The 23,946-nt window shown below is 50.2% G+C and overlaps 1 protein-coding gene across 4 annotated transcripts; it reads right to left on the bottom strand.

The window, feature by feature from the left end:
* Positions 1 to 4,615: 4,615 nt before the first annotated feature.
* On the bottom strand, positions 4,616 to 22,102 carry Rab36 (RAB36, member RAS oncogene family). Of its 4 annotated transcripts, none has more exons than XM_076917142.1 (11): positions 21,932 to 22,102; positions 20,624 to 20,704; positions 16,933 to 17,024; positions 15,638 to 15,703; positions 13,775 to 13,876; positions 11,444 to 11,508; positions 9,981 to 10,036; positions 9,142 to 9,219; positions 8,663 to 8,753; positions 7,686 to 7,811; positions 4,616 to 7,258 (listed from the first exon to the last, which is right to left on the bottom strand). In XM_076917142.1, the coding sequence occupies exons 1-11, from the start codon at positions 22,100 to 22,102 to the stop codon at positions 7,200 to 7,202; spliced, it is 987 nt and encodes a 328-aa protein (XP_076773257.1). In that variant the 3' UTR covers positions 4,616 to 7,199. The 4 variants fall into 4 exon arrangements, with proteins under 4 accessions (XP_076773257.1, XP_076773258.1, XP_076773260.1 ...); XM_076917143.1 differs by having other exon boundaries at positions 7,714 to 7,811; XM_076917145.1 differs by having other exon boundaries at positions 20,624 to 20,711; positions 21,932 to 22,042.
* Between the last annotated feature and the right edge of the window lie 1,844 nt (positions 22,103 to 23,946).

Here is a 23,946-nt window from a genome sequence, read left to right as displayed (position 1 = left end):
TTCTGTTCTCTTGACATAGCAAAGTGTTCGTTGAGAACATCCAGATAGTAGTTTTCTTGCCCTGTCAGGTAGCCTCTCCTGGCCCCAAGGATAGCCATCCATCCTCAGGACCACCTGGGCTAACACTAAGCTTCTGGGCCTTTTCTGCACTGAGCATCTCCCCCGCCCCCCATAGAGCTTTCTCATCATCTGTCCTTCGCTGCAGGACAGAGTGAGGAGAGATACATCCCTGCTCCCATCCATCTCCTCATTCTTCCAATGTTTGTTTCTGCCAGATCTTAACTCTGCAAACATTCAGATTATGTGTCAGCAAGTAGTGGTCAAATTGAGATATAGGTGTGGCCCAGAAGAAGCACAGCCCTCAGAGGTGTGTGTGTGTGTGTGTGTGTGTGTGTGTGTGTGTGTGTGTGTGTGTGAAAGAGAGGGAGGGACACAAGAGACAGGCTGAGAAGGCAGGCAGAGTTGAGTGAACAGAGGATGAGGCAAACATCAGGGTCGGGGAAAGGCTAGCCTGGACAGGTGACAGTGGGCTAGGCCTACAGCAGAAAAGATAGAGAACAAGAAAGAGGCTTCGGGAATGTAGCTATTTGAGGAACAGCTAAGTTAGGAGATGAGGTCTGTGTAGGGAACAGGAGGTGAGATCATAGGTGGGCCGGTGGCTTCTATATCCCTAAGAGACTTTAGCTTCATTTTAAAGACAAGGCAAGTCACCAAATGGGTCTTAACCTGCATAGTCCAGAACTTCCCGCCACACTCAGTGTTTTACTCTCTGTGTACCTACCACTTTCTCCACGTGGATCCCAGGCACGAAAAATGTGGCTTCAATGTATCAAAGAGCAGAATGCTTACTTGAACTTTAATGGATTGATAGTTAAGTACTCCTGGCCGCTACTAGGTCAGTAGTCAACCCGGTAAGCAGAGAGGGACCTGCTTGATATGTTTTGGTGGGAGAGTTAGACGGGGTGACAGTAAGAAGGGGGTCTGTGGCAGCTGTCCACGTAGGAGAAGGTGCTGACCTTAGACTAGGTTAGAAGAGGTGACCTGAAGAGGGTGGTAGTTTGCTGGTCCATTTTAGGAGTGGTGCTCAAAGGACTTGTAAGATGGGTTAGGTTTGGGAAATTAGGGAGAAGATCAGTCATGGGGATCTGACTGTAAGGCCAGGCAGATAAACCTATGTGAGGCTTCAGGTACATTGGTTCCAAATAGGTATGTGTCACATGCTTGGTTTATTTGGTGCTGGGAATTAAACCTAGGCAGACGGGCAGACTGAGTTCAGTGGTAGAGGGTTTACTAGCATATGCAAGGCCCTAGAGCGGTGGCTCTCGACCTGTGGGTTGGGACCCCTGTGAGTCAATTTGTAACCATGAAAATACATCCTGCGTATCAGATGTTATACATTACAATGCATCACGGTAGCAAGATTACAGGTACGGCGTAGCGATGAAAATAATTTTCTGGCTGGGAGATCACCTCAGCATGAGGAACTGGTTTCAAGGGTCGCAGCATTAGGAAGGGCGGGAATCACTGCCCGAGAGTGAACTTTCAATACAGTGGAGAAAAAAGAAAACTTTTTCTTTTTTTGCTCCTACTCTGCTCAATCAACTTCCCTCTCTCCACCCCTGCTGGAGGCCGGAGAAGACTCTTTCTCTTTTAAGTGGGATGGGGCTGTGTTACCCATCTGTTATCCGTCATGTGATCCATCATCTTCCGGGGAGATAGAAGCAACAGTATCAATTCTCTAAGCTCTGGCTGTTTGCTCCTGCTGTGCTGAACAGTGCACGGCTGGTGGACCTCCTGCAAGCTTACAAATCCCTGGCCTATAGTAGGCCACAGGGATCTCCGTAGGGCAGCGGGTCTTCTCTGGAGCTGCTGGCCCCGGGTTCCAGATGACTGAGCAGGATTCTCATTAGAAGCGGCCCCACCCACCTTTTGTGGGATCAATTATTCATGAAGCTTCTGAAGCCACGCTGGTATAATCTGGAGTCTGCAGCCTTTACCAGGAGAGGAAGGGCAGGGTTCAATGAACCTGTTAGTGGAGGAATCCCAGCAAAGTGGTCTAGGTCATCACAGGCCCAGAATACCTATAGATCCGGGATGCCTCTCCTGGTAAGCAGCCCTAGGTCTGCTTTGCTTTCTAGATACCTAACCCCTTATTATGTGTTCCAGAAGGGGAGTGGTAGGCAGGCTGAGTAAAATGCCAGCCCACAACAGCCTAGGAAGCTGCATCCATCTGGGGCATATAGACTCAGGTAGCTGGTGGCTCTGAATGCCGTTGATGCATTGGGCTCCAGGGAGGGAACAAAGGCCATGCCCGGTGCTTGGGTAGAGGTATTGTGATGGCTGTACGTCCCGCCTGCCCATCAGCTTCTCTCAGGGGAAAGCCTAACATATGGGAAGTGACTCGTGAGGCCACAGCAGATGGCAGAGGAGCCCCAGGGGCCTCTGGAGGGGCCTGTCTCAGGGCTGCATCTGAAGCCGGGTCCCATCCAGACTCACTTCCTATTCCAAAGAGAAGAGGCTCCCTCTAAGTTGGGTAATTCTTCTGAAAAGTCCCAGCCCCAACTGTCATCCCCCCCCCCCCCCCGTTGCTATATTCTCTTTATGGTCCACTCTTGACCTAGAATTCTTTGTCAACATGCCACTGTCTCACGGGGCCTTGAACTTATGGGTGGACAGGGCCTGTTTCTTGTCCCCAGCCTACTTTTTTTTTTTTTTTTTTGTGGGGCCATACTCCTCGGTGAGTGTCGTGTGGATTTGGGGGTTAATAACTGAAAGAATTCTGGAAGCAGGCTGTAGAAACTCCTGAAATCATTACTGATGCTTCATGCCCTAATCCCAGCACGTGGGAGGCAGAGCCAGGAGGTCTTTTTAGTTTGAAGCTGACCTAGATCACATAATGGATCAGTCTGTCGTCTGTCTTACACATACACACACACACACAGAGAGAGAGAGAGAGAGAGAGAGAGAGAGAGAGAGAGAGAGAGAGAGAGAGAGAAAGGGAAAGCATGGAGTGTGGGGAGGGGGAGAGGAGTAGGGAGAGGGGAAGAAGAGGAGGGGGAGGGGGAGAGATGTAACCAATCCTGTCTACCTCACTGTTCAGCTACCTAGATCCTAGTTGACCACAATTCTGGCTTAAGACATCCTGGATTCTTCTAGAAAAATAAAGCCTCCTCTGGGCCACCGAGGCTCGTAACAAAACCACAAAGGTAGAAGCAAGCAACCCGAAAACAAATGGCTGTGCATGAAGTACCTGGTCTAGTCACTGTGGAATTTGAATTGCTATTTCTGCATGACTAGAGAAGGATCGTCCAGCACCACGCAGACACAAGGCACAGGCTATGCTGGGGTAAGGTCCAAGCAGAGGTGGGTGAGGTATCGCGCAAATAAATCCCTTTTCAAGTCTTGGGCATTTTTAGGTTTTAGGCAAGAGTCTGCTCCAAATACTTGCCTGAAGCAAACATGTAACAGCCTGAAGGGTAAGGCTACTGGATCCTGGGCCCTGATTCTACTGAGACCAGACCTAAAGCTAAATGGGTTAGAGCGGGGAGCCGCTCAGATGTGTCCTGGCTTTTTAGCTCCTCTGTTAAAGGAGAGGACATAGGTGTCTCCAGCAGGAGGCAAAGGAGTGAGTAGGAAGTTGTGAGGGATTCTGGGAAAAGAAAGTATACACTTCTGAAGTACTTGAACTTGGTCACTCACTAGACCTTGTATGCTAGAAGCTGCTTACCTAGTCCTGCAGGCCCAGACCCATAGACCGCCTGGGGCCTTGATAGAAATATACGGCAAATGCTAAGAAGTCTGAGGATACTGTCTCTAACACCAATGGCCAGGGTGGAAGGGTGGGGGCGGGAGGACATGGAAGTGATGGGTTTGCTAAGGTTTTTTTTTTTTAAAAAAAAACAAACATTTCTAAAGACTTATTTTTATGAATATATAATTGAGTGTGCAGGAACCCAAGGACGTAGAATCAGATTCTCTGGAACTAGAGTTACTCGTGGTTGTGAGCCGCCGCATGGGTGCTGGGAACTGAACCGGGGTCTTCTGCAAGAGCAGGAAGTGCTTTTAACTACTAGGCCATTTCTCCAGCCCCTCCGGTTTGCTTCTGGGGGATGGGGATGGGGATGGAACCTATGGTCAGCAAGCACTGTACCACTGAGTGATACCTCTAGCTTACATACTGAGGCCTGAATGTCTCCTTCAGATTTGTATTGAAAGGCAATTCCAAGTGCAGGGGGAAGTGTGTGGGGCTCCTGGATACACTGTTCTCACAAGAGAACAAAAGCAAACATTTTTTGTTACAAAAGCAAACCTGGTCCTCCTCTTTTCTTCTCTGCACCCTGGCCAGTATACTATTTCAGGATGTGGCACAGAGATCTTGCCAGATGTCAGTCCCTTTCTCTTGGACGTTGAAGCCGCCAGAATCATAAATCAACCGACTGCTTATAACTTAGCCTGTGTTATGTCTGGGTCTTATCACACAGATGGTACTATTGACTGATGGAGAAACACCTGAATCTCTCGATTTTCCTTGGTAAGCTTGGAAGGTATCCTCCTGGGCCAAATATTGAGAGTGGAGAAACCCTTACTGTGAGTCGGGACACATGCTATCACATCATGAGGGGTGACACGAGGAGAGTTTAATAACAGGTGATCTACAGAGATGTGGGGTTATGAAAAGCAGAGTTTCTTCTAGATCCAGAGCTCATGACAGGAGGACACAGTATTGCCCCCTTTCTGTCACCATCCTAGGACCTAGGAGGAAGAGAGGTGTCAGGCGACCACTGCCATCTCCTTCCACCCCATGAAGCATTATGCTGTGCCCACTAAACCCTAACCCTCCCTAATGCAACAACAATGTAGCCTATCCCTAACAGGCCATGTCTTCATGAAGCAGGGTAGGGGCTACAGCCCAGATGGAGAGCCCACCAAGATCCTCTGTGGAAATTCTAAAGCACCACAGGGGAAAGCTAACAACAGCAGACACAAAACTGGCCGGCTGGGCCAGTAGATAAGAAACACAAATGAGCCACGGCCTATCTGAGCTGAGGAAACTGCATGTTTTGCTAACTATGGGAAGCCCTGGCATGCACCCACAGGGAGAGACCAGGGCAGATAACTGGGCAGGTGGCCCATCAGGCAGTGTGCACAGTCCAAGGACGCTCTGGAGAACCAGCCTGGGAGCACATAGGACCAGCCTGGGAGCACACAGGGAGGGACCCATGGCTCCAGCTGTATATGTAGGGGAGGATGGCCTTGTAGGTCATAGGTGGGAGAGGAGATCCTTGGTCCCATGAAGGCTGGATGCCCAATGTGGGAAAATTCTAGGGTAGGAGGTGGAAGTAGGGGGTTGGGTGGGGGCACATCCTCATAGAAGCAGAAGGAAGGGGGCTAGGATAGGGGGCTCCTGGGTGGGGGTGGGAAGAGTGGGGTAAGGGGATAACATCTGAAATATAAATAAAATACCCAATTAAAAAAAAAAGACACTTTGGAGAAACAAGTCAACATGGGGGTTTGCACACAGGGCGGGCTGGGGAAGGACAGCATAGAAGGAATTTTTATCAACAACTGTTAACCGGGTTCACTTCAAAGAGTACCACCAACTTCAGGGCAGAAGTATTGTCATTTTTATGCTCTACCACCTTGTTTAATACCAAATATTAAATCCTTTAAAGAGGATGTTTTATATGCTTTTTAGAATCAAAGGCCTGTGAGCTTCGTGTCTATAACCCTAGCACTTAGGAGACAGAGGCAGGGGGCTGGTGCAAGCTCAAGGCCAACCTAGTATGCATAGTGACACACTGTTTCAAAGTGGGGTGGGCAGTGGGGAGGGAGAGGCTCACCAAAATAAGGCTAATGAAGGTTGTGCCGAGCAGGAAGATAGGTCGGTGCTCTTGGATGTTTGGCCACTGCTGAGGTAATGAACAGTCATGGAGAGGTGTGGTATGCCAGGCACTTAGAAAAGGGCATGGACCAACATGGCTGCCTACAGATGTTTACCATCCTGAGAAGCAGATGTTGCTAGGTAGGGTGGTACATTTCTCTAATTCTAGCATTTGGGAGATGGAGGGTAGATAACACCCAAGGTAAGCCTCAGCTACATATAGAATTGGAAGCCAGCATGGGCTACAGGAGACCCTGTCTTGGGGGTTGGGGGACAGCAGCTAAGAATGCTGAGTGTGCCCACCCTCTTATGGCAGGATAAAGACAGGGGTATGTGGATCTGGACCCAGAGCTATAGGAATACAGTGGCAGGTCAGGGGAAACCCTGGACCCATATAGGATGCAGTGTCCCTGCTGATGTGCAGAAAGGGATTAGGCATGCTAGATTCCGGATGTCCCAAGTCCTCTGGAGATATGTGCCCCAATGCCAAAGTCCCAAGAGACACACAGGCTAGTTGGACAGACACATGGTAGGCTAGCAGGGATGGGCATAGGTGAAAACACAGAACAGTATCGGGCTCAGGGATGTAGAGTGAGTTGCCAGAGGGACACCATGCATTGTCATCTCTCAGGATGGTCACAGTGATTCCTCTTGTGAGGATCCAAAAGTCACCCATGTAATCGCTATCCCTCAGGATGGTCACAGTGATGAGCCAAAGGTCTACCTTCTTGCCCATTAAAACTCAGGGCAGAACCATGGGGAATCTCAGAGATGGGGGCGGGACTCTGCCAGGGGGCCAAATGGGACTTTGTCCATTGTGCTTAACAATGGATGGAGCCCCAAGAGTCCTGTGAGAGCTAGGTCTGAGGCTGAAAGGCCTAGAACTCCATGTCTTCTTGATGAGAGAGAGCTCCGTGTGGCGTGGCAGGTTAGTTTTATGTGCCTATTCCGGAAGTCCCGGTGCTTGTAGCATGGAGATGAGGGTTCAGGGATCCCAGAAGATCTGCAGGAAAGGGCTCCACAGCTATTGGTATGATTGGGTAAGGGATGTGGGCTAGCCCTGAGGTGTCCCGAGTTTGCAGTCTTGAAGCCTTCTAAGCACACAGTGGGCATCTGAAGACCCTATAGAGAAGGCTCACCCTGGTGCCCATCAACCAGCCCAGCAGTATGGGTCTTCAGCAGCCACTGGCTGAAGAGAAATGTCTGGGCTCTGAAGACACAGGGCTTCTCCAGCTTGACGGCATATCCTCTTTAGATCTTGGGCTCTGTGTCACCCTGTACATACAAAGGGTATAGATGGCTCTGATTCTGGTCTCAGTTAGCAGCAGCCCAGGCCAGGTGGCCTCTTGTTCTCCTGGGTCTTGGGTACCTCTATTCCTGCAAAGATAGGGAAAGATGTCATTAACCATGCATCTGACAGCTGACATTAGGTAAGGACTATTCCACCCTGATACCTGGAACCCTTAACTTGGTCCCCTGGGCCTGTCCTTTGAGGCCTAGATGACCTGGTGTGGGAAAGACCCAGGGACACTCGGGATTGTGGCATTCAGGTAAGCTGGAGGCAAGACATATCTGAAAAACAGGAGGCTAAGCCTGGCCCAAAAGGAGCCTGTGTGGAGAGAAGGGGGGCCGGGGCAGGTGCCTGAGTTGGTAGGTGAAGGTCATAGAAGCTGTAGGCCTAAGATACAGCTAAACAGCCCAAAGGACCCAAGAGGACAGCAAAAGTGGTAAATTAAGGATGGTGGGTGTGGCCTTCTGGTCCCTATCCTGCTCTTTAGCCCCACCCAGCCCTCCCTGTACGCACGTATTAGGTCTCCATCTCCATCTCCGACCTGGGACTGGCTGCTGGGCCTCTTCTCCAGGTCCTGAAGTACAGACTGTTCAAAGGCTAGGGCAGCAACGCGGCTGAAGAATGCCTTCACATTCTCTCCTGGGAGCCCACAAGATGGCTGTGACTCAAGTTGCCCTCAGATGCATTATGGGCAAGTGCCAAGTCAGCCCATCCTAAGGCCGGCAGCCATGATGCTTCCAGAGAACCCCTGGTAGTCACAGCTATCAGTCCACCCATGGCCAAGCAGCCAACCCAGGTTCTGGGTGGCAACCTGACTTCCCAGTGGGTTCTAACCCCCGTCCTTACCCTGTTGCCCCACCCTTACCCCAAGCCACTCCCTTAAAGCTCTGAGCCTTTCTTAGCACCCGCCCTTTCCATCTGTTGCTCCTCAACCCTTGCATGACCTGGGACAAGCATGGCTTGGATGTGTGCCTTCTCTCTGGGTGCCACCCACATGCTGTTGGCCCTTTCATGGAATGTGTGTATACCCTCCTCCAGATCTCAGCAGCCAACACGACCGCTGCCTGTATGTAACTAATGATCTGTGGAACGTGTGTAGCAGACCCTACTTGCCCCACTGTGGGATCTCAGTGAACCTGCTGTTCCCGTGGTCAAGGAGGGGTGGGTGCTATGGTGCAGATGGATGTTGCTGACAGGGAGGAGCAGCAGAGGGCTCCAGGCACTGGCACTGCCGGCTATTTGTGGTGGACTGGGGGTGCCACCTCTAGTTTCAATTCATGCCCAGTCTATGGCTGGATGCACACTGTCTCTGTGTACCTGGGTCTCAGACTACTGGCCCCGTTTCTGAGTTCCCACAGCCTTGGCATCTCTTGTGTGCCAGGCATTGCGTGCCTTTCACTTTGTCTCCCGGAGCTTGGGTTTCTAGTTCTGCTCTTTGTAGTTCTGTGCCCAGCAGAGTGTAACAGATGCACGTGGGGTATACTACTCACCCGTCTTGGCCGACACAGACCAGTACTCTGCCTGCATCTCATTGGCCAGATGCACAGCCTCTGCTTCAGCTTGCTCGCACGCTGCCCCTGACTGGAAGAAACAGCCCTGGCTGACCGGGTATCTTAGCCCTCCTTGGAGGGGGTCTCTGACCAGGTATCTTGGCCCTCCTTGCAGGGGGTCCCTAGGGTGGCCTCCTCTCCCTACCCCTTCTTTTCACTTTACCCCCAAGCAAGTGGGTTTGGTGGGGTATCCCAGGGCAGGGATGCTGCTTGCCCAGAGCTGACACTGTATGCTCCTCCAGAGAAGTGAGCAATCCCTGCCTCTTGGGAGAGAACCCTCTTCAGTCCCTTAAACCATAGTCTTTGAAGTCCAACACAAGGCATGAGGGGGATCATTCAGTGCCCTTCAAGTGGGCTGCAAACACGGGAATTTTCTGGATAGCTAGTCAGGGTTGGGCCTTCAGCTTCGCTCTGCTTACCAGAAGATCCTTCTTGGTTCCCACGAGGAAGATGAAGCAAGAGCCTGCCTCATTCTCCCTCAGCACATCCTCCAGCCACTGCCTGGAATGCACAGAGTGGAGACAAGAGACTTGTGCTTAGCCAGGAGGAACAGGGAAGGTGCCCTGACCTACGCTGACTTAGTGGGACGCTAGTGCCGGAGTCAGAGACCCTCAGTGGGACCAGAAGGAGCTGGAAATATTAAATAAGGCACCCAGAGAGAAGGCACACATCCAATAAGGCTCTTATTGTGAGACCTAGGTGACTCCTGCTGTTATCCTTCTCTGTCTCGTTCATAGGGCCTGAAGGACTCTGATGTGATGTGATGTGATGTGATGTGATGTGATGTGATGTGGTGATGTGATGTGGTGATGTGATGTGATGTGATGTGATGTGATGTGATGTGATGTGATGCGAATGGTCCAGGCAAACAGAGGAGGAGGGGCTTTGGTCTGTTAGGTGGATTACTGCTGGCAGATGATGGTCCCCTGAAATCGGTCATGCTGTCCACATCTCTGCCCAATACAGCGAGTGAAAGTTTTCTGTCGGGGAGGACTAGCTAGAAAATTATTAGGGACCAATGTAAAAGGGAACGGAGGGACCCTTGTGCAAAATTAAGATTTCCAATATGGTGGCAATAGGATATGAAAGCCAACGGTGGCCTGTCAGCTTAAGCCCCCGAGCAGCGGATGAGGGTACGTCTTTAGGGATGAGTGGGGGAACTGGCTAGCAAGTGTCCGGCATTCTGGGTCCAGCATTCTGGGTCCATCCCGGAGACTGGGGTTTGGGAACCCTTCCAGGTAGCTTCGTGAGGGTTTACTTGCCTGGTATGCTCCAGAGTCTGCACGTCGGTGAGGTCAAAGGCTGTGATGATCACTGGACACACAGGGAAACCCAACAGCCAATCAGCAACAGGTGTGCTGGGGGAAGGCTCCCCTAGGCATCTTCCAAGATCATAAGGAACTACTGGGGTGGGCCCACTGTAAAGACTGGGGAGGAGTCACCCTGGGGTCGCCCCTTGGACCTGCCCTTCCACCAGACCCCTCCAAACCCTCCAAATCTGCACCTAGCAGCCTAGCTGGGGGAGACGGGGTGTAACAGAGAAAGGCTCGAAGCGTTAGACTCTGACAAGAGATCCTCTGCTACTTGTGGCCCAGGGGGCTTGGTGAGGGCTTTAACTATGCTTCTATGTCTGTACATCAGTAAGAATGATACCCCTGACTGTCAGGACGGATACTGTTTTGAAAAGCTGTTAGTGCAGGGCCTGACCCTGGGTGGACTTTTCACTGAAGGATGGGAATTAGTAACAACCAGTTAACGGAAACCGATTCTGTAGAGCTACACGGGCAGGGGCCTGTGAGGTATCTCTGTGGCCGGCTCTTTCATCACACAGTCTGCCCTGGATTCCCAAGGGGAAGGCCACAGCAGGATGGTCCAGGCAGAGGTCTGCTCTCTGCTGCCCTACTGTGAGTAAGAGAAGGCTGGACAAAGGCTTCCTTTGTGCTTTGGCTGGCATTAATTGTATTGGTGGTAGGCATGGTGAGTAGTTTACGAAGGCGAAGGCGTATCAGGCTAGCTTCAGGGAAGCAGAGGCCCCTCAGGAGGAAAGGTTAGGAGGGGTGATGGCTAGAGGAAGCCACAGTGTACCCCCCACCCCATGCTGGAGGCTCTGCCCACTGCTCATTTCCGGTTCCCCCTTCTTTAAGCTGGGATGAAACCTCAGTGGTTCTTACACCAACACCAAGAAGACAGAACCATGCCTATACTGTGAGCCTGATTTGGGGTCCTTTGGATGGCTGTCTACCTAGGCAATAGCTTCTATTTCTGTCTCCTTCCTGGGGACTTCGCATTGCCATCTCTAATGACTTTGGGCCCAGCTCAGCCCCCAGATGCCCCTGGCTATGTTGGCAGTGGGCACGGAGGCACCTAGACGGGACCTGCCAATCCTGCTGGGCCCACCTGTCACCGCTCTCTGGCGAAGACAGGAAAAGCCTCTGTTCATTGTCACCTGGAAATATGATGTCATCTGTCTTTTTCTGGGACCCTTAAACAAGAATGCTCTTTTCTGAGCTGTAAACTGGGGCCTGAGGCAGTCTGCGCCTGCTACCTCAGATACTCCCTAAGGGCGTGACTGTCTTAAGACAGCCAGGGTCTAGAGTCCTGGGTGGCTTCTTCATTGCTAAGTGCTGGCTGCAGGGCTCTCCAAGTGACTCCTGGAGGACAGAGAAGTAGGGTTTGTGCAGGTGACATAGGTTGAGATCTCCAGCATCATCCGCTGCTCACCCTGGGCACCGCGGTAGTAGGCAGATGCAATACACTTGAACTTCTCCTGCCCGGCTGTGTCCCAGCTGTGAGGGGGATAGGGGAGACAGGAAGACAGTGGGGATGGGTTAGGCAGTCACTGTGTTCTATGGCAATGGCACAGTGAGACCATGGGAAGGCCTCAGGATCTACACCAACATGCCAGCCACACGTGAACAACAGGAAGTGCCTGGTTGACCCAGTTCTCCCTGCCTCCAGTTCCCACCAATCCCTCTTAGGTCCTTTCCTCGGATCATAGTGCCAGTAGGGGAGAAGGTGGAACACTGCAAATTGCTTTGTTGTAGCTCAGTCCTTTCTGACTGTGACATTATAAGGACCATACGTTCTATAGCAGGACAATGCTGGGGTTCCAGAAAAGGCCCTCAACGTACGTGTGACTGGGGTGGGGAACGGGGCTATCGGGGACACACAGGCCACATCCCTTGGCCAACAGACCAGTTAGCTCTGGCTTTCTGAAACAATTTGTTGAGAAGGGAAGAGAGGTTGAGCCCTGGATCCCTGGAAAAGGAATGGAGTAACAGGTTGATCATGTCTGCCGCGGTATAAGATGAAAGAGGGGAGGCGACAAGCTGAGAGCTGCCCGGATGGGCTTACAACGGGCTTGCCAATATGTAGAGAGGACTCTGAGATCCAATCTAAAAATGGTCATCTTTTAAAGTCAACAGATCAACATTCTGTTTTTCTCAGTAAACTAGAAAGAGAACCCAGAGATAGGATGTCAGTGATCTGAATCTGTCTCTGAGTAGTCCAGTACAACGAAAGCTTCTGGGCTTACTCCTTCATTAATTCATTCGTTTTCCCCCATGCCTGAAGAAGCCACTTGATGAGGAGTTGGGAGTGGGCACACAGTAAGCCAGGTTGGTTGGGTGGCAGTGGCCTCAACATAAGATCCTTCAAGTCTGGGGCAAGGCAGTGCCTTTTTTTTTTTTTTTTTTTTTTTTTTTGGTTTTTCGAGACAGGGTTTCTCTGTGTAGTCCTGGCTGTCCTGGAACTCACTCTGTAGACCAGGCTGGCCTCAAACTCAGAAATCCGCCTGCCTCTGCCTCCCGAGTGCTGGGATTAAAGGCGTGCGCCACCACCACCCGGCGGCAGTGCCCATTTTATATAGATACTGCCTGGAGCCTCAGTAGAAGCCCAGTTGCTGATCCCTCTCTGTGTAGCTCCACCTGGCTGCTCCCTCTAGACCAGGCCTTCAATCCTTTCAGCTTCCCAGAAGTCTCAGTCACGGAGCCCTGGGTTTTCATAGCATCTTTCGCTCTGAACTGACTGTGTGCTCACCCTTGGACAGGATGTGTTATCCTCTGGCCCCAGGATTACACTAGGTTGCTGTCTCTGTGGAGATGGGAACGGACACAGGAGCTGTGGGCTCAGCCTAAGGCGGGGCACAAAGGACTAAAGACCAAAGCCAGAGAGGAAGACAGGGAAGGGGACTAAGAGAAAGGCTTGATGAGTACCACCATAGGCAAGAAGAACAGAGAGGTTGCCAAATAAGACTGCAGGGAGGAGAGAGGAGCCTCACCTGAGAGCACAGGGGTCTGGGAGCTGGGTAGGACTGCAGGATCCTCTGGGGGAATGGGGAGAATGAGGTGTAAAGCATAGAGCCCTTTCACCAAGGTAAAAGGCGAACCCTAGGAAGGTCCCGCACTGACTGAGGGAGGGTGAATGGGGCGGGAGGTGGGGCAGAAAGTAGTGCACCACTGAGAGAGAGCCAAAGGCACAGGGTTAGTAGAGAAGGCAGACTGAGGGGGCGGGGAGAACGAGATGGACAGATGGACACATGTGTATAGAGGGAAGTTGTAGAGGGATGGAGAGCATCAGGCCCCAGAGCTGGACCGGCAGGGTGGCCTCCAGCAGCGCCCTATTCACCCAATGCTGGTACATAGGGACTGACTTTGTCCTATTTTATAGGGGAGAATAGAGGCTCAGAGCTCAGGGAATAAAACAACCAACCAAAAACTGTCAGAGGCCAGTCTGCTGCTTGTGGGATCACAGGTGGTCCAGCTGGGGAGGAAGGCTATCAGGAAGATGCTATTGGGGTGGAGAACGGATAAGTGAGCATGTCATGCTGAGAAGACCATCCCCAGATCTCATGACCAACACCAGGCAACTATGAGGATGCAGAGAGCATCTAGGGACCCATAGACCATGAAACCTGCCTTCTGACAACTGCGTAGGACAGGGCTTGACCAGACATATCCTTGCTGAGCAGTCATGGGGCACAGAGGAAAGAGATCCAGCCAAGAGCTTTCCCTAGGGCGGGGAGTTCTCAAAACCACCACAATGGAGACTTACATCTGGAGGCTGTAGGGAACCCCTGCGATCTCAAAGCGCTCGATTTCAAAGTCTACGCCGATGGTGGCCTTGTAATCGCGGTCGAAAACATTCTTGCACAACCTGCAGGAGGTGAGGAGATCAGCAGAGGTCCCTGCACAGGAATGGGTACACATTCCCAACAGTGCACACCTCCAAGAAACATGATTCCCGGGAACCCATGACCACGTGACCATGGCTCAGTGTGGTGGTGTACGCCTTTGATCCCAGCGCTAGGGAAGCAGAGACAGGCGGATCTCTGTGAGTCTCAGGTCAGCCTGGTCTACATAGGGAGTTCCAGGCCAGCGGGGGCTAACAGATGCTAGCCTGTCTCAAAACAAAAACAACAAGGAAAGCAATGGTGCACTGGGGATGTGGATACATCCATGTGTTCATCAGCTTTCCGTCACCGGGACACACTCCGGAGACGATGGCCAGGCATATTCTTTCGACCAGTAATATGCTGTCACCATGATGTAGCAAGAGAACATCTCTCACAGCCAAGAAGCCAAAGAAGGGAATGGGGATGGTATGCTGTTCTCTTCCTGTGTATACTCCAATGACCAAACGACCCGCTTGCAAGGTGCAAAGTCAGTCCCTCGGTGAAAGTGCTCTACCTCCTAAATGTTCTGCCACCCTACAGGAAGTTCCATGGGCTGGAGACTAGGAGCCTCTGACATTTGAGAAATTCTTATCCAAACCTTAGCAACAGGGCAGCCAATGGCAGTGATGTGGGGGAGGGGAAGCTGCATCCGCTCAGAAAGTAAACGCTGTAATGCAAATAGTGAGAGGAATGGAGGGTCCCTTCCCAGGGAGGACCTTGCTGGAGGCTGCAGGGGGACGGTGTGATGAATGCTAAGTATCTAGGGTGCTCCACCATCTGTCAGTCACCATACTGGTGTGTGTGTGTGTGTGTGTGTGTGTGTAATTGCTCTCCACCAGATCCCTCACTGACTTGGCTAGACTGGCTGCACAGCAAGCCCTGAGGGTCCTCCCATCTCTGTTTCCCAGTGCTGGGATTACAGGCGAGCACTGCCATATCTGGCTTTTTCATGGGTCCCGGGGATTAAATTCAGGTTTGGGGATTTATGCAGCAAGCACCTTATCGACTGAGTCGATCTTCTGAGCTCCTAATCTCCCTCTTTTAAATCCTTTTCTCCCTTCCTTCCCTCTCCCTCTCCTCCCTCTCCCTCTCCCTCTCCCTCTCCCTCTCCCTCTCCCTCTCCCTCTCCCTCTCCCTCTCCCTCTCCCTCTCCCTCTCCCTCTCCCTCTCCCTCTCCCTCTCCCCCTCCCCCTCCCCCTCCCCCTCCCCCTCCCCTCCCCCTCCCCCTCCCCCTCCCCCTCCCCCTCCCCCTCCCTTCTTCTTCCCTTCCCTTCTCTTCTTCCCTTTCCCTTTCCCCTTTTCCCTTTTTCCCCTTTTTTCCTTTTTTCCCTTTTTTTCCCTTTTCCTCTTCCCTTTCCCTTTTTCCCTTTTTCCCTTTTTTCCCCCTTTTCCCCTTTCCCTTTCCCTTTCCCTTTCCCTTTCCCTTCCCTTCCTCTCTTCCTCTCTGTGTGTGCAGTATAGGTGCCTGTGGTGTCCAAAGGAGTCAGCCCTCCTGGGGCGGGAATTACAAGTAGTTTCGAGCCACACAGTGCGAGTGCTGGGTCTCCAACCCTAGTGTGCCTGAGCAGTACCCCGAGCCATGTCTCCAGCCCCCCCACTTCTTGACCTTTGCCACACCTTTCAAACTGTTTCTCAGGCTCAGATGGTGTTCCGTGTTATCTGGGACTCCCAGGCAATGGTACTACAGCTTGGTGCTGGAAGGTGGGGCTTCCCGGACAGCATGAGGAGGGGGCGGGGCTTACCTGTGAATGAGGCTAGTCTTTCCCACGTAGAGATCGCCAACTACCACCACCTTGGAGAGTCTGAGCCTGGAGGAAATTATGTCCGAATCAGCCTGGAGAGCGGTATCAAGAGTGTCTTCAGCATATCTAAGCTTCCCTTCCCAGAACTATCTGACCAACTTCAACCCTAGATGCAGGGAAGCTTACCCCAGAAGCCACTCTCCAGTGCTGGGGTGTGAGAGAACTTAGGCTCCTTCTGGGAATCCTGCTGCCTGTAGGCTATATACCTTTGACCCCATTTGGCCAAAGTCATTGTCCCGAGAATTAGCAATGGGCACGAGGAGAGGAGAGGGTGAGCCACAAATGAGTGTCAGGGAGGAGAACACGGGAAGTATTGTGAAAACCAACATCAGGAAGTACTGTGAAAACCAACATCAGATGAAGCCAAACTGGTGAGAAGGAGCCCACATGCAGGAGACACCTTTGCGAGTTATGTATCCTGCCTCTAAACTTCCACACACCCTCTGGGATGCACACCTGGGTGGGACTAGACCACCAACCGAGGAGTGTACAGGGAGGGATTTCTGGCTCCAGATACATATGTAGCAGAGGATGGCCTTGTCTGACATCAATGGGAGGGGAGGCCCTTGGTCCTGTGGAGGTTCAATGCTCCAGCATAGGGGGATGCTGGAGTGGTGGGGTGGGAGAGGGTGGGCGCGGGAACACCCTCATAGAGGCAAAGGGGAGGGGGAAGAGGGCAGATGTGGGATAGGACGTTTGTGGAGAGGTAACAGGGAAGTGGGATATCATTTGAGATGTAAACAAATGGAATGATTAATAAAAAATGAATAGATAAATAAAATAAAAACATTGCATAGCAACTGTATATTCTAGGCTTAAAAAAAAAACTTGTGCCTAAAAAAATACAATTAATAGAAATCACGTGCTTAAAAAAAGAAGGTGTGGCCCTGTTGGAGTAGGTGTGGCCTTGTTGGAGTAAGTGTGTTCCTGTGAGCGTGGGCTTTAAGGCCCTGGTGCTGGCTGCCTGGAAGTGAGTCTTCCACTAGTGGCCTTCAGATAAAGATGTAGAACTCTCAGCTCCTCCTGCACCATGCCTGCCTGGATGCTGCCATGTTCCCACCTTGATGATTACAGACTGAACCTCTGAACCTGTAAGCCAGCCCCAATGAAATGTCCTTTATAAGAGTTGCTTTGGTCATGGTGTCTGTTCACAGCAGTAAAATCCTAACTAAGACAATGTGCCTTTGTGCTTCTATTCTTTCTGCAGCTTCCACACCCTCGTATCACAGGCTTACCCAGCACTGCCCGTGTTCCTGTGCTGGCAGGCTGCGCTGACTCTGCTATGGAAGTGTTCCTTGAGCTGCAGGCAGGCATCCGGTGTGTACCACTACAGGAAGACAGACAGACATGGAGATGGGCAAGCAGACCGTCCTGCAATGCCGCATCTTAGTAACACAAACTGGGCATCAGAGTGGTGAGTCCTACTTCCCAACCCTCCTTCTCTCCTGCAACTTGAGGCCTGCGGTCTCTTTAGCGTTCCTCGTTCCTGGTAATGCCACGGGCTGTGGGGTAGGAAGTATGAGCCCATTTCTCAGAGAAGGAAATGGAGAGGCACAGAATAATAAAGAGAACAACCTGCCTTGGGAAGCATCAGATACACCTAGCCTGACCTGGTCAGTAAAGCCTCAGGCCTGACATGGTCCTGGGATGCAGGACAGATATGGCCACCTGTAGCCACAGGAATCCCACCTTCTATGAATATTGGATGGAGCCCCCTGGGCAGTCTCCCTAGGGCTGGGTCAAATCTTAGTCTTACCAAAGCCAAGTGTATGGAGGGCAAACAGTTGTCCATGTCTCTCTGAGCCTCAATGTCTTACTCTGTGAATAGCGTCTTTTGTCCCGTGAGTCCGGGCCGGGTTGTTTTTTTTTTCTATTACATTTCCTTTCTCTTCGGCTCATTGAGACGCCACCCTGTATCATCCCTGGTTACCATGGTCACACTCCATTGGAAGAGCAATGGCTCCAGCTCACCGTAAAAGAAAAGCCCGGGGAACTCTGCAATATCTGAGGTACAAAGGCTTTCTCTGTTGGTGTGTGGAGGAAGTTGGAGGGAAAGAGAAAGAAAAGGGAAGAAAGGAGACGAAGCAAAGGCGGAAGATGGGAACACCCACAGTCAACAGCCCCAGTCTTCCTCTACCAGCTTTGTCACAGAATCCAAAAAGGACACAAAAAGTCTACTTCACACCTGTCTGAGCCACATGGAGACAACAACAGACAAGAGGGTCTTTCTTTCTCTTTCTTTCTTTTTTTAAAATTTTAATTGAAAACAGATTTTTTTTAACACAATAGATTCTGATTATGGTTTTCCCTCCCCCAGTTCCTTCCAGTTCCCTCCCATCTGGATCCATATCTTTCTGTATGGATCAAGAAGGCATCTAAGGAATGATAAAATAAAATAAATAAAAAACAAACAAGTCAGCTGGACAGCGGTGGTGCATACCTTCAATCCCAGCACTCAGGAGGCAGAGGGAAAGAGGTGGATTTCTGGAATTCAAGGCTAGCCTGGTCTACAGAGTGAGTTCCAGGCAAGCCAGGGCTGCACAGAGAAACCCAGTCTCCAAACTGAACCAAACCACCAAAATAAAACCCAAACAAAGCAGAGTATGATAAAAAAAAAAAAAAACAAACAAGACAAAGAGCCAAAGAAAAAGCACACAAAATGCATCTAGAGTCAGATACACACTTGTTCACATACACAGAAACCCCAAAGAAACCCCAACCAGAAGACTTTAACATATATATGTATATGTGTGTGTGTGTATATATACACACATATATGTATGTATGTATTCAAAAGATCTACATGCTAGAAGAAGGAGGAAGAGGAGGAGTAGGAAGAGGAAGAGGAGGAGGAGGAGGAAGAGGAGGATGGAGAGGAAGAAGAGGAGGAGGAGGATGAGAGGAAGAGGAGGAATAGGAAGAGGAGGAATAGGAAGAGGAGGAAGAGGAGGAGTAGGAAGAGGAGGAAGAGGAAGAGGAGGAAGAGGAGGAGGAGGAAGAGGAGGAGGATGAGAGGAAGAGGAGGAGGAAGAAGAAGAGGAGGAGGAGGAAGATGATGAAGAGGAAGGAGTAGGAAGAAGAAGAAGAGGAGGAGGAGGAAGAAGAGGATGAAGAGGAAGAGGAGGAAGAGGAGGAGGAAGAAGAAGATGATGATGAAGAGGAAGAGGATGAGTAGGAAGAAGAGGAGGAGGAAGAGGAGGAGGAGGAAGAGGAGGAAGAAGAGGAGGAAGAAGATGATGACGAGGAAGAGGAGGAATAGGAAGAAGAGGAAGAGGAGGAAGAGAAAAAAGAGGAAGAGGAGGAAGAGGAGGAAGAGAAAAAAAGAGGAGGAAGAGGAAGAGGAGGAGGAAGAGGAAGAGGAGGAAGAAGAGGAGGAAGAGGAAGAGAAGAAAGAGGCGGCCCAGACAGCATTATGAGACAAAGACCCTCCAGAGATGCTATTTAGTTTTCTGTTGGCATCTACTGACAGGCATGGGGTCTACTCTTCAGAGTGGTTTGTTTCCCCAGTGAGACTCCCTTGGAGAAAACTAATTTTTCATTTGCTAGTGGCTATCAATGGACAACAGGATCTCCATGTTACCTTTCAGAAATATTTTCTGCATGGACTAACAAACAGGCATTTCCTTACCTTCCTGCCTCCTTTTCTTGGTGATTCCAGGTATTTAACCAAGTGCCCCAGCCTACGGCTATGCTGTAACCTACCTCCTTTCTTACGTACACAAGAGCGTGATACACACACTTGACCACATATTGCTCCATTCTCTGCACTTTACATAACAGTTGGTTTGCCCCTCCTTAGGACTAGGAAGAGGTACCTCGCCCCTCCTATCTATATTGAGGAGTGACATCACTAGCGGCCTCCCTATGGGTACTGATGCTGAATCTGACTTTCTGCTCACACTGATGCCTGACCTTTCACACATTCTCCACTCGTGCCAGGACATACACAGTTCGGATTCCCAGATGTGGCTACCATTTGGGCAAGGGCATCTGTGATATGGGCAAATACTATTACTCTGCCCCCCCCTCTATAAATGTTATTTGGCATTTTCCATTGCAATTAATATTCCAATCTGTAAAACAGATTGGAATGTTTAGCAAAAAGCAAAGGCAGACTTTAACAATGGAGAAAGCCCTGGATTTGGGGATCAGAAAGTAGGACATTTTTTTTTTTTTTAAAGATAAATCTTGTTACATAGCCCAGGCTGACCTCAAACTCACAATCCTCCTGTCTCTGCTTCCCACGTGCTGGGACTACAGGTGTGTGCCACTACACCTGTGTGATCTCTTTTGCATTCTCTCTTATATCCACCCCCAAACCTCACAGTTTTGCACCTACTAGGCAAATGCTTTCCTGCTAAGTTATATGACCACGCTGTGGAGAGAGTTAATAATAAGAAATGTCATGACTTTTGGAGCTTACCCTTACCATGAGCTGTGTCCAGAGGTATTATCTTCCCGAATCATCAGCTCCTAGAGCTTGGGTGACCATAGGTCACAGCTATGACAGCATCAGGTTTTACACTGAGGATTATGTGACTTATAACCTCCGTGCCATACAGCTGTTACCTGTTGTTACTACTGGCCTACTTTAGAGGAACTCAACACCCAGCCTTTTAGCTTCTTAGAAACTAGATCAACCTCTGCAGCTTGCTTGTTTGACTTCTGGGCACGAAGGCATGTCAGCCAAGCTTGGCTATGGCTGAGATGTCACGTCAGCAATGGAGACAAAAAAGGGCTTGGAACAGTGGCACATTCCTCTCATCCCAGGTTTCAGAGGCGGAGGCAGGAGGTTGGGATTTTAAGGCTCTTCTGGAATACATAGAGAATTCCAGGTTCTTCTGGGATAGTAGAGACCTTTTACCAAAGCTGTCCAGACCCAAACAAAACAGAACAAAACCAACAAAGGTGTTCTAATGACTGTACCTTAGGGAAGCTGGTGATGATGCGGTCCTGGCTCACAGGGGGCCCCAAAGGGGTCCACGAGGACCTCATTCTTCCAGTGTTCTGTAGACTCAATCAGGTGGGGGTAAAGAGTATTACACAAAACATGTAAGAGGTAGTTTCTGCCTTATGGCCCAGCAGACTAAACTAGAACAGAGTGTGCTAGGTGTCACGTGATCAAACAGAATTCTGAATGGGCTAGTTTTCAACAAAACAAGAGATCTACAGAAGTCAAGGGGACCAGTCAACCTGAGCCGGCATGAATTATCCCATCAAGTAAGTAACTGAAAAAAAAAAAATCAATTTGCTTCTTACTATTTTTCACTCTCCCTTCTTTTTCTGTCTATAAAAATCAATCTCCTAGCCACGCATAGTAGTGACACAGGTCTATACACTCAGCACTTGGGAAGCAGAGGCGGGAGGAGGATGAGTTCCAGAACCCTTGCATGACATAGTGAACACCTGTCATGCAAAGAGACCCAAACTGAACCAACCAAAACATGACAACATTCAGTTTATTTTACAGGATGAAATGTTGCCTGAGTCTAGATTCACAGAGTCAATTATGACCAAAAAAAATGTTATATTTGTCTTTTAACAGGACTCAGAAAGCCATACAAGTTCTCAAAAGGCACCTGTGAGTTAACGCCTCTGGGTCTCCATCACTATCAGCGATATTATGCAGGGACCATTCAATCTGTAGGCAGTGGAGAAGGGGCAGCCCATAGGCCATCTTGCCCAGGGTCAGGAGGTGAGATCTCCTTGACTCCATACCTAGGAAGAGGGGCTCCTTCTCTGGACTCACTCCCTTGACATGTGGGAGGTATGCAAAAAAAAAAAAAAAAAAAACCCAAACCATCCAAAAGCCAAACCAACCAACCAACCAACCAACCAACCAACCAACTAACCAACCAACCAAACAAACAAACAAACAAAAAAAACCAGTGCTGGTTGTGGATCACAGCTCAGATAATGGAAATGGGGTATGGAGGGGTTCCCTGCCCTTAGTCTGTTATAAGATGGAGCCCCTGAGTGACTTTAGGTTCCAGCCACCTTCCCTGATAGTCTTACACCACCCAGAATCTACCCAACCCCACCACCACTCTAAGCCGGCTGTCCTCTTTTGACAGGCTCCCGCAGAGGCTTGGCCTAGGATGGCTGCTCAGTGAGGAAGATCAGGGCCTGCAGGCCACACTCAGGTTGGGAGGTAGGAGGAGGGCAGGGGGCTCGACAGCCTCAGGGCCATAACCTCTGGGAGGCGTCCGCAGCCGGGAGGGTGAGTGGACTCACCAAAGCTGCAAAGACCAGGTTCCGGCGCGCAGGCCGCTGCAAATCACCACAGCAACAGTGGCCTCGTGGGACTGGCTCGCAGCTCCCGAATCCCGACGTCGGGGGCGGGGTCTGGACCCTCCTCCAGTCCGTGGATACGGCTGGCACCGCCCCGCGCGGAGTCATCACCATAGCAACGAGAGCCTCCCGGGACCTAGAGCTTCTCACTGCTTGCTCAGAGACTTCCGGACTCCACTGGAGCGCCCGGGCTCACCATGACAACCAAGGCGTTGATGAGCAGGCGGGGCCGGTGCGTGAGATTGGTCAAGGTTCACTCTGGATACCTTGGTGGGCTGGGTCGTGACAGTCCCCGGAAAAGGAGTTTTGACATGGCTTTGAAGCCCAGCATCTTCCCGGCTGCAAGGGAAGGACACGCCTCACGCCTACCATCTGCCTTATTGCATCCATTTGAATTTAATGCTATTTGGAAATCATGTGCCTGGCTTCTGTAGCGCAGGCTGAAAAATTAATTTCCTAGGTTAATGGATGTTTTTAAAAGCGACTCAAGTTTCTAGGCTCCTTCCAGCTAGTTTCTGTTGAAAAGCGAGATGTAGGGGGACAGGATGTGTTCCAGAGGCTCTAGAACTCTTACTAGAACTCTTACTAAAATTGAAAAGTTCAGGTTTCCCAACTCTGGTTCTTTGGTTCTCTGGTTCTCTGGTTCTCTGGTTCTCTGGTTCTCTCTCTCTCCCTCTCTCTGTCCCTCCCTCCCTCCCCCCCTCTCTTTCCTTATCCCCTCTCTTTGTCTCTGGGCCTCTGTCTCTCTCTGACAAGAAAGCTAAAAGCCTTATTCAAAAAGATTTGCCTAGAGAGTTAGAAATAGAACTGAACCCAGATTTTCTGACCTCCAGCCCCGGAGTATTCACACCTTAAAATAAAACTAGGGCAGTCTGGGCTAGAGAGACCCTTTAGGACGTAGTCCTCTGAAGGACCTCAGCAGGTAGATTTCTAAGTGTAGTATTGAATCCTTGCTAGATCTATTTTAGTTGTCTTTAATGCAACAGGAAATATTCTTATGCTTTTGCTTGATACTTTTGTTAAGTGATTTGATTTCTTTTTTCTTTTTCTTTTTTTTCTTTTCTGTTTTTTTGGTTTTTTCGAGGCAGGTTTCTCTGTGTAGCCCTGGCTGTCCTGGAACTCACTCTGTAGACCAGGCTGGCCTCAAACTCAGAAATCCACCTGTCTCTGCCTCCCAAGTGCTGGGATTAAAGGCGTGCACCACCACCGCCCGACATGATTTGATTTCTTTATGTATTTTATGTATATGGGTACTTTTGTCTGCATGTACATCTGTACACCAGAAGACGGCATCATCAGATAGTAAGCTGCCATGTGGGTGCTGGGAATTTAACTCAGGATCTTCAGAACAGTAAAGCAGTAAGTACTCTTACCCACTGATGTCTACATACACACATACACACACACACACACACACACACACACACACACACACACACACACACACACACACATATATATATATATATATATATATATATATATATATATATATATATATATATATGGGGTTGGTGGCTGTCCTGGAACTCACTGTGTAGACCAGGCTAGCCTTGAACTTCGAGATTCAGAGATCTGCCTGTCTCAGCCTCTTGAGTGCTATGATTAAAGGCTTGAGGCACTGCTGCCTGGCAAGTAGCTTCACTTCTAAGGCCTCAGGCTTAAAGGGTCCTATATCTCCAGACCTCAAGTTACTCAGCTATCAAATGGGTCTGATAAGTTTAAGGGGTTTTTTGTGAGGGTAATGATGCTGGAGACTTGGGTTCTTTTAGCACAGAGGTAAGAGAGAGGAGACCTGGGAGTGTGCAGGGTTGGCAGGCATGGCTTTAAAGGGGCCTATGGCTAAGGAGTGGAGATGGGACAGGACTAGGTTTTCTCCTGGAACAAAATGAGAGATAGCTTATGTTGGTTTGTCAGGGTGGGTTAGACACAGGTGGTGGTCACCATGCTGACAGAGC

The sequence above is a fragment of the Arvicanthis niloticus genome, chromosome 20 (genome assembly GCF_011762505.2).
Source record: "Arvicanthis niloticus isolate mArvNil1 chromosome 20, mArvNil1.pat.X, whole genome shotgun sequence".
NCBI classification, from domain to species: Eukaryota; Metazoa; Chordata; class Mammalia; order Rodentia; family Muridae; genus Arvicanthis; species Arvicanthis niloticus.
This window is presented reverse-complemented; position numbering and strand designations above follow the sequence as displayed.

Excerpts from the sequence above, each read along its gene's own strand:
- Rab36 (XM_076917142.1), bottom strand. The coding sequence starts at position 22,102 with ATGGTGATGACTCCGCGCGGGGCGGTGCCAGCCGTATCCACGGACTGG. Across the intron at positions 20,705-21,931 it reads ACCTGGTCTTTGCAGCTTTG|AACACTGGAAGAATGAGGTC; the intron begins GTGAGTCCACTC and ends TTGAGTCTACAG. Across the intron at positions 13,877-15,637 it reads AAGACTAGCCTCATTCACAG|GTTGTGCAAGAATGTTTTCG; the intron begins GTAAGCCCCGCC and ends CACCTCCTGCAG.